The sequence below is a fragment of the Rhamphochromis longiceps genome, linkage group LG23 (assembly GCF_057381845.1).
Source record: "Rhamphochromis longiceps isolate RC_006_pf linkage group LG23, R_longiceps_female_GT1.1, whole genome shotgun sequence".
Classification (NCBI taxonomy): Eukaryota; Metazoa; Chordata; class Actinopteri; order Cichliformes; family Cichlidae; genus Rhamphochromis; species Rhamphochromis longiceps.
The window spans coordinates 42,430,193-42,445,641 of record NC_140578.1 but is presented as its reverse complement, the minus strand read 5'-3'; the positions used below and the strand labels follow the sequence as shown (position 1 = coordinate 42,445,641).

The window sequence follows — 15,449 nt, the reverse complement described above, 5'->3', positions numbered from 1 at the left end:
AGTGTTTTCTCACATTGGGGCAGACAAATATGACAGAAAGTCTGTGTTACGAACAACAAATTAAGCTTGAAAGACGCTGACATTTACCCTGTTGGAATACTTCATTAAAGCTGGAGAAGCAAACATAGTCACAGTGGTCTTTAGGTTATAAAAAAGAGCACGGGAGTCAAAATGCGGTAGGCAAAAGACTTTGTGGCGTTTTTCCACGCAAGAAAAATGAAACCAGTGCACGAGTGCCTTAACTTGCATTCTAGCCACCAGATGGCGACAGTGGTGGCTACAAAAAGACTGGATCCTACAGAAACCTATGGTTTGTGTGTTGACCTCTATAAACATTTTCCTGCTGAGTTTATGAGCCAATTTTGGATCTTATTAAATAAAAAATTAAGTCTGTTTTGTAAATCTTGATCATCCCATGTTCCAAAACGGAGGATTATCTGGGCTATGCTGATTGGCTAGCCACCTGTGACTGACAATGAGGGTATAATATGCAGACAGACCAAGCCCTGCTCCAAACCAAGATGGCAATTAAATACCATGAATGTCTTCATGGTAGCTACATCCATCTTTTATACTGCCTGTCGTAAAGCTGGAAGGCAACACTGATTCATTTTAAGTCAATACAAACTCTGCTGGCTTAGAACAGATAGGCTGGAGTTGTGGAAGCAGGCGTGTAAAACATGAAACTCTGAGCTGAGAGGTCCTTTACCCACTTTATCTAAAGCATGATGCTGATAACGCTGTGCTTGATTTAGAGCAAAACATGTTTAAAGTTCACCAGAAACTGATCAGAATACAGTATTAATATAAATAAATGCTTACACTGATAGATCTGGACATCTATAGACTTTGTTGTTTTACTGGGTATTATATAGCTATGGCTTCAATAAACAAAGTACTGGTGTTTTAACTGAAATGGTCAGACAGAGCTACACTGGAAAAAAATTTACATATGTGAAAATGAAATAAAAATATATTTTTAGACTGTGAAAAACACGTCTAATGTAAAGTGGCTTGAAAAAACTGCACTTATGAATAAACGTGACTTTTTTCAGTAAATCCTCAGAAAAAGACTAAAAATACAGACGCAAGTTTAACATGATTTCACAAATGTGATGTCATCTTTACTTAAAAGGCAGCTGTGAAATTCTAGTTTTATGCTGTGAATGCATATTTAAAATTGGATGGTTGATGCAAAAATTTCACAAATATTATTTACTTAAATACTCTTATATAAGCAAGAGTATTTAAGGGTAATGGGAGGATAATGTCTGCTGAGCTACTGAACCTTATCTGATGGTTAGCTTCGCTGCGGACCCGCAGCACCTCTTTGCCCTTCAGCTCCAGCTCTCTGGTTAGCGTGTCGATGGTCTCGTTCAGAGAGTGAATCTCATGGTCCAGATCGGTGATACGGTTGCTACGGGAACACAGCTCCGCTTGCAGGTCTGAGATACGAATTAAGAGATCTTGTTCCTAGAGGATGCACATAAGACAGAATAGGCAGTTATTTGCTAGAAGGCTTTTAAACCTTGAGATCACTTAGGGCGAAACACTGAGAGACAAGAACAAAAACAGAACTAAACCACTGTCAGTGTCACCTGCTTTTGGCTGTGCTCCATGGCTTTCTCTAGCTCTCGTTTGGTGGCAGCGTGTTCTTTGAGGTGGATTTGCTTCAGATGCTCGATGGCTGTCGCGTGGAGGTGGTTCAGTTCTGCACGAAGAGAGGCTGCAGGAAAGAGACGCCACAGGTAATGTGAGGGATCATTTCTTATGTAGTTTATGTAGAAAAATGACAACAGTGCGAAGAAATGAAAGATATTCTCATGTTTTGTGACTCCTTTCCTACATCGTACTTTCACGACTTATTCTTTTAGTTGGTTTAATATTGGAGGCAACTACTGAGATCAATTTTATCACCTAGCACATGTTCACAGATCTCAGAAAGCTGATTTCACCATTAGTTAATTTCATCCTGGTTTCCTAAAGCGTCTTACGATTTAACCACCAAATGTTTCTTTCTTCTCCTATTCTTCTAAACAGCAATAGGCAGATAATGAAGGTGATTTTGTTGTAATCACTATGGACAAAAACATCATCACAGCAGGCCGAAACAGAACCAGAACGTCTCAGTAGGTAGAAACACAATCACCAAAGGGTGGGGAAAAAATCATTGCTGCAATTTAAAACCACGCCACAGAGCGAGCCTGGCAGTGTGGAAACAACCCCGATCGATAACTACAAACCTAGACGTGTCAAAGCCACGTTTACTATATCTATCATCATTTACCCAGCTTTGCTTTCCCCTCGTCCTCCAATTCAAATCGCAGTGTCTGCAGCTCCTGGTCCGACTGCTGTCTGAGGATTTCTAAAGTCCTCCTGTGGGCCTCCTTCAAAGCGTGAACCTCCTCCCGCTGCTCCTGCTTTAGACGTTCCTCGAGGGCCTGGCAGACGGCACGGCGAGGGAGATTAAAGAGGATAGAGGGACGGAAAGGAAGGAGAAGAGAAAGGACGAAGATGACAAGACACAATATGTTACATGAAAAATATGGTTTTGAGAAAAGTGTAGTTTGGATGTCTGACTCAATATTTCCTTTTTATTTTTGGCTGAAAAATAAAAGTGAAATGTTGTAAAAAGAAAGCCAGAAGACAAAGAGAGAAAATGAACAGTGTAATCGAACCACAGCTCCAAGCTGGTTTTGAGTAACAGACTGGCACAGGAAAAGTGACAATATTAAGAACACACAAAGACTTTTGGAGACTGTCCCACTATGTACTGCATAAAAAAAGGAAGCTACTCAGCTTCAGGAAGCAGAACTGACAGCGAGATCCATCAACAGGCTGAAAATGACTAAAGAGTGTAAGTATAAAATCACTGAGCTTTTTGACACATCCTCTCAGTGCCACATAACGGAAAAAAAAACTACCTCAACCATAATTTATATCGTTTGGCTCATTTTAATATTACTTAACAAGAAAATTGGTGAAATTAAAGTAAATGATCCAAATAAAATGGCTCAGAAAGCCGGGAATTTCCTCAGGGGTTTGATTGTGCTATGAATCTTCTACACTTCTTGACTCTGTGGCAGACATAAAAGGATCATTAAACAATATTAGAAAAGCTCAAAAACTTTTTTACTTGGTCTCAAGTAGTTTTGTTGACCAGCACTCGCTGAACTTCACAATGGATACTCTGCTACACGTAATCATTGCTGTGCTGTGGACTATATTGGAAATTCAAATTGCAGCACCTTCCACACTATAATTTCCTCTCTGGAAGAAATAACGTCAGACACTAGAAGCTCCCAGGACGACAAATCAAGTTGTGTACCTCTTATAAAGCACTATTTTAAGGACTTTTGCTGATCACAGACTGCTACATACATAAAAAAAAAGTAGATAAGAACACAGGTGAAAAGAGAGGAACAGCAGCTGCAGATTTCTGTACTGAAAGTCACATTTTTACAGAACTATAAAAAGACACAGGATACAGCCAGAGGAGCACATGAACTAATTTGATGATTTAAAAGTAAAACGATAGGTCAACTCTTATTTTTGTCAGTCTTTTTCTTTCATTTTTTTTATAATGGTAATAGGCGTTTACTTGTGTATTACAAAGTTCACGGGAAGCGACATTGTGGATATATCAGCTACTGAAGCACAATTCTCTACTCTCCTGCCGATAGACAGCTAAAGGACACTTTAATTCTTTAATTTAAGTTTAGCAGCAAGTTTTTAGTTTGTTCTCCTCCCTAATGGAGGGAGTGTGTACTCTGTCTGTTTGTCCACAGTTTTCAAAACAGCATTTTCAGATTTTCTGTGATGGTGATACCGATAACAGCAACATATTAGGCCTTGGGGGACATGATTACATATGCTGGCTAAACATGAGCTTGACTGCTGTCCCTATGATGTTGCTATGATGTCACCATGATGACATAACGGGTTGACATCATCATGTTGTAATAAAACATCAGTGTTAATAAACCTGCCCTTTGATAGTTGCGCTCTCTGAGTGGTCTTGTTTTACGTGTTGTTTCACGCTCTTGTATTGATGGATTTAGTCAAAAACATTTCTTCAAGAAATCTCAGTCAACATTACTTCAACACAAGGTCACTGCTTACTCTGCTGTTCAAGCAGCTAAATCAACCTATAAGCAGAGCTAGCTTTGGACAGAATACCAATCATGGTTCACATGCAGTGCTAACCTTTTCATAGTTTTATTGCTGCAGTTGTCACATGTGCTTTGGATGACTTGAAGAAAATATATAAAATATATTTTCTGCTCAAATGTTGCCTTGTAGTCATTTTTAATCACATAGGTAAAAAATACTAGCTAATAGTACGGTACATCATCATCCTGTTTTTGAGTTAACTATCAAATCCATTCACCCACACCAGTCGCAGCAGATGGCTGCCCCTGCCTGAGCTTGGTTCTGCTGGGGGTTTCTTCCTGTTAAAAGGGAGTTTTTCCTTCCCACTTTTGCCTCTTCTTCAAAGGGAGTGCTTCTTCAAAGGGAGTTGTTTGATTGTTGAGGTTTTCTCTGTATTATTTTCTTTATCTTACAATATAAAGTGCCTTGAAGTGACTTGTGCTGGTCTATATAAATAAGACTGAGTTAAACTGAACATTTATTGATGCCAGACTCGGCTGAGGTGACAGATCAAACCAAATTTTATAAAAAATCGTCACCCTGAAATCTCTGCAACACCAAACTCCAGCCTAGCCATACAGGATCCACCAACATACAGTGTTCTAGAGTCACGTTAATACTACAGTACAAAGCAACAGTAAATCTCTCAAATGCTGCATTCAGTAGTCAAAGGTTTGCTGCTTAAATCATATTTAAAATCACAGATTTTATTAATTTAGTTAGGCATTTTTGCTACTAGAATTACTGCAGCACATTATTGCTTCAGTCACAGCACTTGTTAGTGAACGATGGTAGCATTTAGCAGCTGTTGTTGCTGCACTAGTGAGGCTGTTGAAACTGTCCTCGTCGCACTTTTACTGTGTGTACAAACAGATGAGTTCAAAGAAGACTGCAGTGAAGTCCACAGTGGAACAAGAAAGGCTACTGTAATGTATTTAGTAAAAGCCCCCGAGAAGTTAGTTAGAACTTGCTCTACTTTTCTTTTCAGAGAGAACAAAAGGCAGGTAGTGTCGTGCAACTATGTGACAAATCCCAAGACAACCGATGCAAACCTACATGCTTGCAAATATGTGTGTGTGTGTGTGTGTGTGTGTGTCGTACTCTTATCTGGTGCTGCCTGGCTTCCTCCATGGTGCTGAGGGCACAGCAGTGAGCCTCCTGTAATCGATGCTCTCTCCTCTGATGTTCTCTCTGCATCTCTGCAAACACAGAGATATCAACGTGTACACTGAGATGCATCAACAGCAGACGTGTTTCCATTCTGTTTGACACGATAAGGCAATATGACAATCTGAGCCAGTCGCACAGCGGCAGGAGATGCGCCGCTGAACAGAAGGTGACAACAAAATATTTACACACTCGATGCTCGGACTATTTGTATTAAATATTTAGGTTACATTTCAGATTTTTATTTATTCTTCACAACAAAATAAAAAATCGGTTTCAGCAGTGGTACAGTGCAATGCAGCATGATTTGTCTCGACATGCTGACGATCTCATGCTAGTGAACATCCTGGGCTGTGAATTCAGTTATTTCCCTCATGGATGTTTTGAAGCAGTGATTCCCAAAAGTTTTTAAGGGAGCAGTGGCCCCCTTCATGGCTGCTTGGCTGCAATAATAACAGAAATTCAACTTGAAATTAGTAGTATGCACAGTTACATATTTATATCAATGTAGTTATATAAATATGGAATTAAAACAGGAAATAGGAGGTGGTATTACTTTATTTTGACCTAAATTTACTTCCCCTGTATTAAAGTTTATGTCCCAGTTAGCCTTACCACTTTGCATATGACTAGGTAGCATTAGCAATTTATAGCCAACATCCTCCTGTGTGGTTTATTTATTTTTAAGACATTTTTCGAGGAATACATCACATTCTCATGGATTCTGATTAGAGTGAAGATTTAAGATTGGGTGGCCCCAATGGATCTTCAGGTTTTTAAGTGGGCTGCAGCACTCTTGAATTTGGGAATGGCTGATTTAGAGGCACGCAGGTTTCCCCTGATAAAACTTGTCAGACTGCAACTCGTCATCTAACAGCTCAAACTGGCTGTTACAGCTCCAACCTTCCTTCTCTTTCAAATTCCCATAATCAAAAAATAAAAAATCTCTTGTTTTAAAGTTTTTAAGTTTTTAAGTTAAAATCACATACAAATGCAAAATCGCTACTTTAAGAAAGTTATTTTAGGATGAAATGTTGAAACTCCAGCGGCAGCTTGTAGCCGCAGTCGCCACGTGGAGGAAGCGCGTGCATACCTTTGAGCTGTTGGCTCAGGAGCTCTCTCTCCTGGTTGAACTGAGACTGCAGCTGTTGGAGAGCTGACTGAGACTGAGACAGCTGCAGCTCCAGGGACTGTTTCAGCAGAGAGATCTGAGGAAAAAGGGACGTAAAGGGGGAAGTAGTAAAAATATGGTGTTTAGGTGTTTATAATGAGCAAAGGCTTATTCAAAAAAAAAAAAGAAAAAAGTAACAAGACAGAACAAATTAGATTAAAAGCAAATGTTAACAGGTCAGCGTGCCCACATCCGATAGAAGCAGTAATTACAGGCTGAACTGCAGGGACAACACTGTGTCTCTCTCCAGGTGGTTCTCTATCTCCAACTGTGCGGCGACATCACATTTAATTTACAAGGAAGACATACCTCCAGGAAAGAAGCAACTCACTTAACAGAGCACACACATTTAATTAAAAAACTCTCTCTTTTGCTCCACTATATTTTTTCCAATGCATCGCTCTTAACCAGGGAGAGAGCCTAGGTTTTTCCCCCTTTTTCTAACAACCACTCCCTGGTGGTGATATTGACACACAGATGTAATAAAACCACTTCAGGGCTGCGGATGAAGATTTCTCCACTCGTGTCAATGAGCTGACAGCCCGTCACGACGACGAGTGACAGCGCGCACGGCCCAATAACAAAAGCCAACAAGCGTAAGCCCCATCAGAGCACGCCAAAGTGTTTTGTTTCGAGGAGATACTGCAGCTATCAGAGGCCTAACTGCCGGTGAGTGGCAGAACTCTCTCAGCCAGACGCCTCCGGCCCTTCACATGCCACTCTTTCTCTGAGCCGCTGCAGTTAAATCCCCCGCAGGGTTTAGTGCTGAAGAAGTACCACATTAGCAAGTGTAAGGTAAGATGGATTTAAAAATGAGAGGATGAGGAGCAGGGCTGGGATGAAGTTTCTGAGGTTCTACATCGGATAAAAAAAGATGGCCTGCACAGTTTATCCTCTCTGTCTACTCCAACTAATCATTTTTACATTTACAGCAAAATAATGGGATGTGTGAGATTAGCAATGTGGAAATACCTTAAGCGACCTTGTTTGCAAAAACATGCACCCAGCCCTCTGTGACTTAATTAAACACAATCCCAAGCGCACAAGTTTTGGCTCGCACAAACTGGAGCCTCGGGCTCGGACCTGGTAATGAAAATATCTTAATGAAAAAGAAGTCATTATAGATAACGACGGCACATCCGCCCAGGCGCACAATACCGCACGGGACCTGCGCTCACTTAAGGGCTTTCAGGAATGTCTTTTTCTACTTTAACAGCACATGTAGCTGCCACGTCCATCAAACATGAGAGGCTAAGGCAGCAAAGGCATAAATGGCTTCACTGAAACAGGTTAATCAAAAATTCAGGACATCAGGGGTGATTTTTAACTACATCTGCTAGTGTGTCTGCACAAAACAGTCAAAAGGGAAATCATTCAATTTTTTCATCCTGTTGAGTCTTGGCAATTCTTTAAAGTTAGTGAGTAAAATTATTCAGCGCCAAATGTCAGTAGATTGCAGATTTTGCAGGCAACTGGGGTCTGTTTTTGTACCCTCACAATTCAAGCGCATAATCCTAGTTACTGTGGCTGCTGTAGGATAGCCACTGTAGCTTTTTTATGTTGTCACAATATATCATATTTGCTTCTTTTTATATCTTGCTTGTTCATTAACTAACTTGTAAAGACTTTGGATACTTTGTTGTTTTTAACTTTAGAATAGAAATAACACTGACACTGGCAATGAAACATGCCAAGAGAGATCAAAAACATTCAATTGAGACTGAATGCTATAAGAGATGCAGCCGGCCGGCATGTCTTTGCTCCTGTGGAAGGCTGTCAGTCCACTGTTTACCTCAGCTGTCAAAGCCGGGTGAGAAGCATCTATCTTTATTTACTCTGGAAGAGGCTATAAAACTTTGTGAAAGGAGTCCAATATGGAGTCAAAAAAGCTCAGTTGTGAATAATGACAGCAATACTGAGGTCCTTTTTGCCACTGTTAGCTGTTAGCCTCTGTTAGCAACTGTTGAAACTGTCTTTGTAATGGTTGCAACTTTTAAGGACTCAGGAACGTCATGACTGAACGCTGATACGATGTGAGAATGCAATCAAACTCTTTATCAGAGGGAAAGTGTGATTTTTAGGACACTTGAGCCAAACATTACATATGTAACGTTAGCCCAGGGGCGGGAAATTCCAGGCCCCGAGGGCCGGTGTCCTGCAGGTTTTAGATCTCACCTTGGGTCAACACACCTGAATCACATGATTAGTTCGTTACCAGGCCTCTGGAGAACTTCAGGACATGTTGAGGAGCTAATTTAGCCATTTAAATCAGCTGTGTTGGTTCAAGGACACATCTAAAACCTGCAGGGACACTGGCCCTCGAGGCCTGGAGTTGCCCACCCCTGCGTTAGCTTGTAACTAGCTGTTGTTGTTTAGCCATAACAGTTGTCAGCTGTCTGGAGATGGGCCAGTTGCTTGTCTAATCTGCAGACAATAAGTGATTGTGGCAGACTGGTATGGAAAGAACAAATGCATTAACCATGTTTTATTAGTCTGTTTACTCTGATGTAGCAGAAGAAAAGTAAATGCTTAAAATTAATGGCTGTACCTTTAAATCACAATTGATTTTCTGAAAAAATGGGAAACATTTTGATTGGATTTGGTATGCATCTTCATTTCCAGTTAATAAACAAAACTACCCTATCAATCACAGGGGTTTTCCTGGAAAAACAAACCCTTACTTTTAGACTAATTGTGCTGACAGTTGTAGCTGCCCCTCAAGACCCTCTCCTAGCCAGGAAAGGCCCTGCATCTACTTAAATTTTGATCTGTATTGAAATTTATTAAAATAATAAATTCAGCAATATGGCAGTTGTCCCACCATTAAATCCATCACACAGCAACCAAGAACAGAGTCCCACCATGCTCACTGCTCTGCTGTTCTGAGCAAACTGAGCATCTGGCAGGCTGGAGGGTCGGCGTATGAAGTATTAACACTGATCAAAAGAAATGCCGAAGAGCAGTAGTTGCTACTGGAATTACTTTTTGACTGAAAGAGAAATTGTACACACCATGAGGGTGGAATGTTGATGCAATTATGGGATTGGTGTTGTCTGAATGCACAATAACTTGAATTTGTAAGGATGATACAGAAGAGGTGCAGAGACACAGAGAAGCACTGACAGCCTTAAAACCACACCAGGAAAGTAACAATCTAATATAATATCCCCTTCTCTGATAAATAAAGCGGAGAATTTATTATTCTTAGCGTTATTAATGGGTAATCGACCAATATACATCCATCATATTTCCGTTATCACTCTGACAGATGCTAGTTGTAATCATGGCTTATGTGTGAACAGTTTGAGATTTGTCCTTAAAATGCAACGTGATGTGTTATATCTGAGGGGACTGCGAGTTTCTCTTTGCATTGTGACTGATGAGTCTCTGAGCCCCCGGTAGGGCTGGTGTTTCTGCAGAGCTGTAAGTAGGTCAATACCGTGCAGATCACTGTAATAATACTTTCGTGCTTTTGTCTTCATAGTAGCCCAGCTTGCATGTCTGCTGTTTTTTCTAGTTAATCTTTGTGCAAGACTATGATTGAAAGTATTACGGGGATAAGCTAAAACATTCCTAACTGGGCTTTCAAATTAAATTTAAATATTTTGGGTTGAAAAGGATCTTTTAAGCATGAATTAAACTACTTGGGAATGTTTTTTTCAGGTGATGTTCATGTAGCCTTTGAAAGCATGGTCTTGGATTTTGAAAATTATGCTTATCTGCACTTCACTTTAATGCTGTACTGGTGCCCCCGGCCATATCAAACTCAGAGCAATTCAATTCCAGAAGTTCTCTGGGTGAAATCCTCTACCTCTGGTTGGTGGCCAATACCATCTACCAGAGGTCCGAGGAGAATGGCCAAACTGCTTTAAACTGACAGGGAGGCAACCACTTATAGTAAATAATCACTTGTAACAAGTGAGTCTGCAGAAGAGCATCTCTACATGCAAATGTTAAAGCAGAAGACCACACTGGATGCCGCTCCTGCCAGCTAATAACAGGAAACTGAGGTTATAATTCTCCAGAATTGGACAACAGAAGATTAGAAAACACTGCCTGCTTTGATAAATCTTGACTCCTGCTGCAACATTTAGATGGTAGGGTGTGAAACCGGTGTGTACAACATGAAAGCAGGGATCCATCCTGCCTTGTATCAATGATTTATGACGCTCGTGGTGCAATGGAGTAGAGAATATTTTCTTTACAGACTGTGGACTCGTCAGTACCAGGTAGGCATCATTTAATTGCCACAGCCTACGTGCGTATTTACCCAAAGCTCAAATCATCTCAAACTGTTTTTTTGGACATTCAGTTCACTGAACCCAAATGGGCTCCACAATCACCAGATCCCAATCTAATAGAGCACCTTTGTGATGAGGAACTCTGTGATGCTGTCGTGTGAATATGGACAAAAATCTCTGAAGAATTTATCCAGCACTTTGTTGAAATTATGCCGCGAGGAATGAATGCAGATCTGAAATCAAAAGAGGTACTAGCAAAGCACATTTAAAGAGATTCCGGTAAGTGTATATACACTTAATAATATCCGTGGATTACAGTATTACATATACACACATTAGCCATCTTTTCTGTTGCTCCTAAACCAACCCCCCCCCCCCCCCCCCCCCCCCCCCCCCCCCCACACACACACACACACACACACACACACACACAGCCCTGTGAGGGCAAAAAAAGACACACATGCAGAGGCTCACATATAGTACACATACAGTGTAAGCTCCTTAGATATCTGATCTGTGATATTGTTTGAAGTTTATTTTTAGCCACTCGGCACTATAACTTTAAAATGCTCCTTTTTATACTGTGACCCACATTTACATGATTCCTAATCTGGCATCTATAATCTGCAGATGCTGCAGATAAGAAATGATGCTCCCTAAAGAGCCCACTATGAAATTCCATCTTAATTATTACAGCCACATCAATGAGGACTGCTTCCTTTCATCTTAAAATGATACCATATCTATAGCTGAAACAAATAGGTAGCAATCATTTATTTGAATATTTGGTGATTCTTTTGAAAACTGCCACCTTAGCTTGCACATTTTTTTCAATTAAGCAAATAAATATTTACATTTTAGTCTGCAGAACAAACGATTTCTGGAGTAATTAAGAAACTCCAACACAGTAGCTATATCAAAGGTCAAAGGTCCATCGCAGAGCCGCCGACCACAAACAGATGTCTCAAAACCAAAGGACAAGTTTTCTTTGGTAAACGAAAATATTTTATGAAGAAGAACAAAACTTTGTGTGAAACAGAATCTCTTGTATCTTGTGTTGGAGTTAAAGTCAGATCACTCTTTAACTTTGTCTCGTTTTGCCGTGAGCTGCTTTTGTCACGGTTTTGGTTGGGGGTGTCTGAAAAGTTGCCAAGCTGGCACTGGTGACTCCAGCTTGTCAGAAAATGTTTATCTGGAGCCACCAGCGTCTTGGCAAACTCAGGACGAGCCTCTTTGAGGTTTCAGTTGTGACTCAGCTCTGAATTACCCAGAGGCAGTATGCTCTGCAAGAACGGCTACATGAGTCTAAGCAGACGAGCGTCTGAGCTCCCAAACCAGCGTCAAACGGCTCGCTCTGTTCCTACAGTGCTTTCATTCTGACCCTAGCAGCTAACTTCAGTCCTCATAAGATAAAATCTCCCGAACTGTAGCTACTGGAACATCTGAAGGAGCATTAATTTCAAAGGCTTTCTTTAAAGAACCTATTTAAAGGCTGCAAATACATAGCATGCATACAGGGCATACAGGGAGTGCAGAATTATTAGGCAAATGAGTATTTTGTCCACATCATCCTCTTCATGCATGTTGTCGTACTCCAAGCTGTATAGGCTTGAAAGCCTACTACCAATTAAGCATATTAGGTGATGTGCATCTCTGTAATGAGAAGGGGTGTGGTCTAATGACATCAACACCCTATATCAGGTGTGCATAATTATTAGGCAACGTCCTTTCCTTTGGCAAAATGGGTCAAAAGAAGGACTTGACAGGCTCAGAAAAGTCAAAAATAGTGAGATATCTTGCAGAGGGATGCAGCAGTCTCAAAATTGCAAAGCTTCTGAAGCGTGATCATCGAACAATCAAGCGTTTCATTCAAAATAGTCAACAGGGTCGCAAGAAGCATGTGGAAAAACCAAGGCGCAAAATAACTGCCCATGAACTGAGAAAAGTCAAGCGTGCAGCTGCCAAGATGCCACTTGCCACCAGTTTGGCCATATTTCAGAGCTGCAACATCACTGGAGTGCCCAAAAGCACAAGGTGTGCAATACTCAGAGACATGGCCAAGGTAAGAAAGGCTGAAAGACGACCACCACTGAACAAGACACACAAGCTGAAACGTCAAGACTGGGCCAAGAAATATCTCAAGACTGGTTTTTCTAAGGTTTTATGGACTGATGAAATGAGAGTGAGTCTTGATGGGCCAGATGGATGGGCCCGTGGCTGGATTGGTAAAGGGCAGAGAGCTCCAGTCCGACTCAGACGCCAGCAAGGTGGAGGTGGAGTACTGGTTTGGGCTGGTATCATCAAAGATGAGCTTGTGGGGCCTTTTCGGGTTGAGGATGGAGTCAAGCTCAACTCCCAGTCCTACTGCCAGTTTCTGGAAGACACCTTCTTCAAGCAGTGGTACAGGAAGAAGTCTGCATCCTTCAAGAAAAACATGATTTTCATGCAGGACAATGCTCCATCACACGCGTCCAAGTACTCCACAGCGTGGCTGGCAGGAAAGGGTATAAAAGAAGAAAAACTAATGACATGGCCTCCTTGTTCACCTGATCTGAACCCCATTGAGAACCTGTGGTCCATCATCAAATGTGAGATTTACAAGGAGGGAAAACAGTACACCTCTCTGAACAGTGTCTGGGAGGCTGTGGTTGCTGCTGCACGCAATGTTGATGGTGAACAGATCAAAACACTGACAGAATCCATGGATGGCAGGCTTTTGAGTGTCCTTGCAAAGAAAGGTGGCTATATTGGTCGCTGATTTGTTTGTTTTGTTTTTGAATGTCAGAAATGTATATTTGTGAATGTGGAGATGTTATATTGGTTTCACTGGTAAAAATAAATAATTGAAATGGGTATATATTTGTTTTTTGTTAAGTTGCCTAATAATTATGCACAGTAATAGTCACCTGCACACACAGATATCCCCCTAAAATAGCTCAAACTAAAAACAAATAAAAAACTACTTCCAAAAACATTCAGCTTTAATATTAATGAGTTTTTTGGGTTCATTGAGAACATGGTTGTTGTTCAATAATAAAATTATTCCTCAAAAATACAACTTGCCTAATAATTCTGCACTCCCTGTATGTATTCAAGCATCACTATGGCTTAGAGACAACCTGGTTTAAAAAAAAGAGGCTGTTCCTTTTCTTCTACCTCACTATGACGGGACAAAATTAACACTGTTACAGCTTTTGTTGTTTTCATACCAATTTACTGTTGCTGTGGGAGTTATATGAGTTGTGAAGCAGGTGAAGAAGCTATTTACAGCGTTGCTGTTAATCACATTCACACAGTTATTGAAAGACAGGAATGCCTGTGAGACTTGATTTGGATTTTCTTTTTTTGCTTCAGGCTGTCCTTAAGTCAGGGGTCTGCAACCTTTAACACCCAAAGAGCCATTTGGACCCGGTTTCCACGCAAAAGAAAACACTGAGAGCCGCAAATACTTTGTGACATCTAAAATGAAGATAACACTGTATATATTGTTTTTTATCTTTATGCTTTGTGTGAACAACTAAGGTGTGTTGCTTATGAAATCCATGAAGTGCTGCAGAGAAAATTACATTTTTATTTATGTAATTAACACATTTTGAACTCTTAAAGAAATATAACAAAAGGAAAGACACCCAGCTGAACTAAAATGATCCAGCAAACAAAAACTGTTGTGTGCCACCCTTATATCTCCTTTGTGCTTTTGGAGCCTTGAGCTGACTTTTAAAAAATAATTGGAAAAAAAGCTCTATGCTGCTAACAGATGAAAAATAGATATTTGCAAAATTCTGCCTAAATATGTATTTTACTTGGTTAATGTGTGTGGCGGGGCGTGGTCTGCAGCGCCGCTGCAGGGGAGGCGACGCACCTGAGCGGCACCCGCGATCACGCCTCGCCGCCTTAAAGTCTGTGCTCTCTCTGCTGTTGTGTTGTCGGGCTGTGAGCTGAAAAGCTACAGCCGGCTGTGTGCGTACAGCAACCGTGTGTGAAAAGTGGTCAATAAAGAGATGCTAAAAAGCCTGTTCATGGAAACATCGTCGGGTCTGCCGTGATAAGTTTACAATGGGACTTCTGCTCCTGAACCTCTGCGCACAGCGTCTGCAGATCGGGGCTGTAAGAAGTCACTTTCATCTTTACGCAGGACTGTAAGCTGTCATCTGTGAGGCGTGAGCGGTGTTTGTTTTAACATAGTTCATGGTGGAGCTGCTGACATAATGTGGATCCGAAGATCCATAACTGGCCTACCTGGGGCTGAAAGTCTCGATAAATGCACGGCGTTTCGGCGGGTACACCGGCTTCCGCGAGTTTGAAGCTTATTTTGAGCGATGAAAAAAATAATAGAATATAATTTTATTTTTTTATTTCAATATCACAATAATCTTCCAATTTAGAAGTACAGGTTTAAAAAAGAACATAAATAAAATACACTTCAGCTAAATACTTCTAATTTATTTTCCCAAACCACGCGGAGCCGCACTCTAAGGACTAAAGAGCCGCAAGCAATTATCAAATAAATCATTGAATTACATCAAGTTTTACTCTGGAATAGACCAAGAAACCTGAAGTAAATGATAAATAATTTCAACTGCTTGTCAAAGAACAAAAAATGCATAAAAAATGAACAACTGCATTCCCGGATACTAACAGAGTTCACCTGCATGTGATATCAATGCTTTATAACATACTGCAAACAGTGATGACTGCAGCATCACCAGCATGTGCTC

At 40.8% G+C, this 15,449-nt stretch overlaps 1 protein-coding gene across 2 annotated transcripts in view; it reads right to left on the bottom strand.

The window, feature by feature from the left end:
• The window catches only part of LOC146642693 (protein FAM184A-like), an 81,820-nt gene that overhangs the window by 17,239 nt on the left and 49,132 nt on the right, over window positions 1–15,449 (bottom strand). For both annotated transcript variants that reach the window (XM_085398892.1, XM_085398893.1), the window contains exons 15-19: window positions 6,413–6,527; window positions 5,254–5,351; window positions 2,288–2,441; window positions 1,599–1,726; window positions 1,289–1,473 (exon numbers count right to left, since the gene is read on the bottom strand). In XM_085398892.1, coding sequence (XP_085255018.1) covers window positions 1,289–1,473; window positions 1,599–1,726; window positions 2,288–2,441; window positions 5,254–5,351; window positions 6,413–6,527 — 680 coding nt within the window. The remainder of the gene's footprint in view (window positions 1–1,288; window positions 1,474–1,598; window positions 1,727–2,287; window positions 2,442–5,253; window positions 5,352–6,412; window positions 6,528–15,449) is intronic.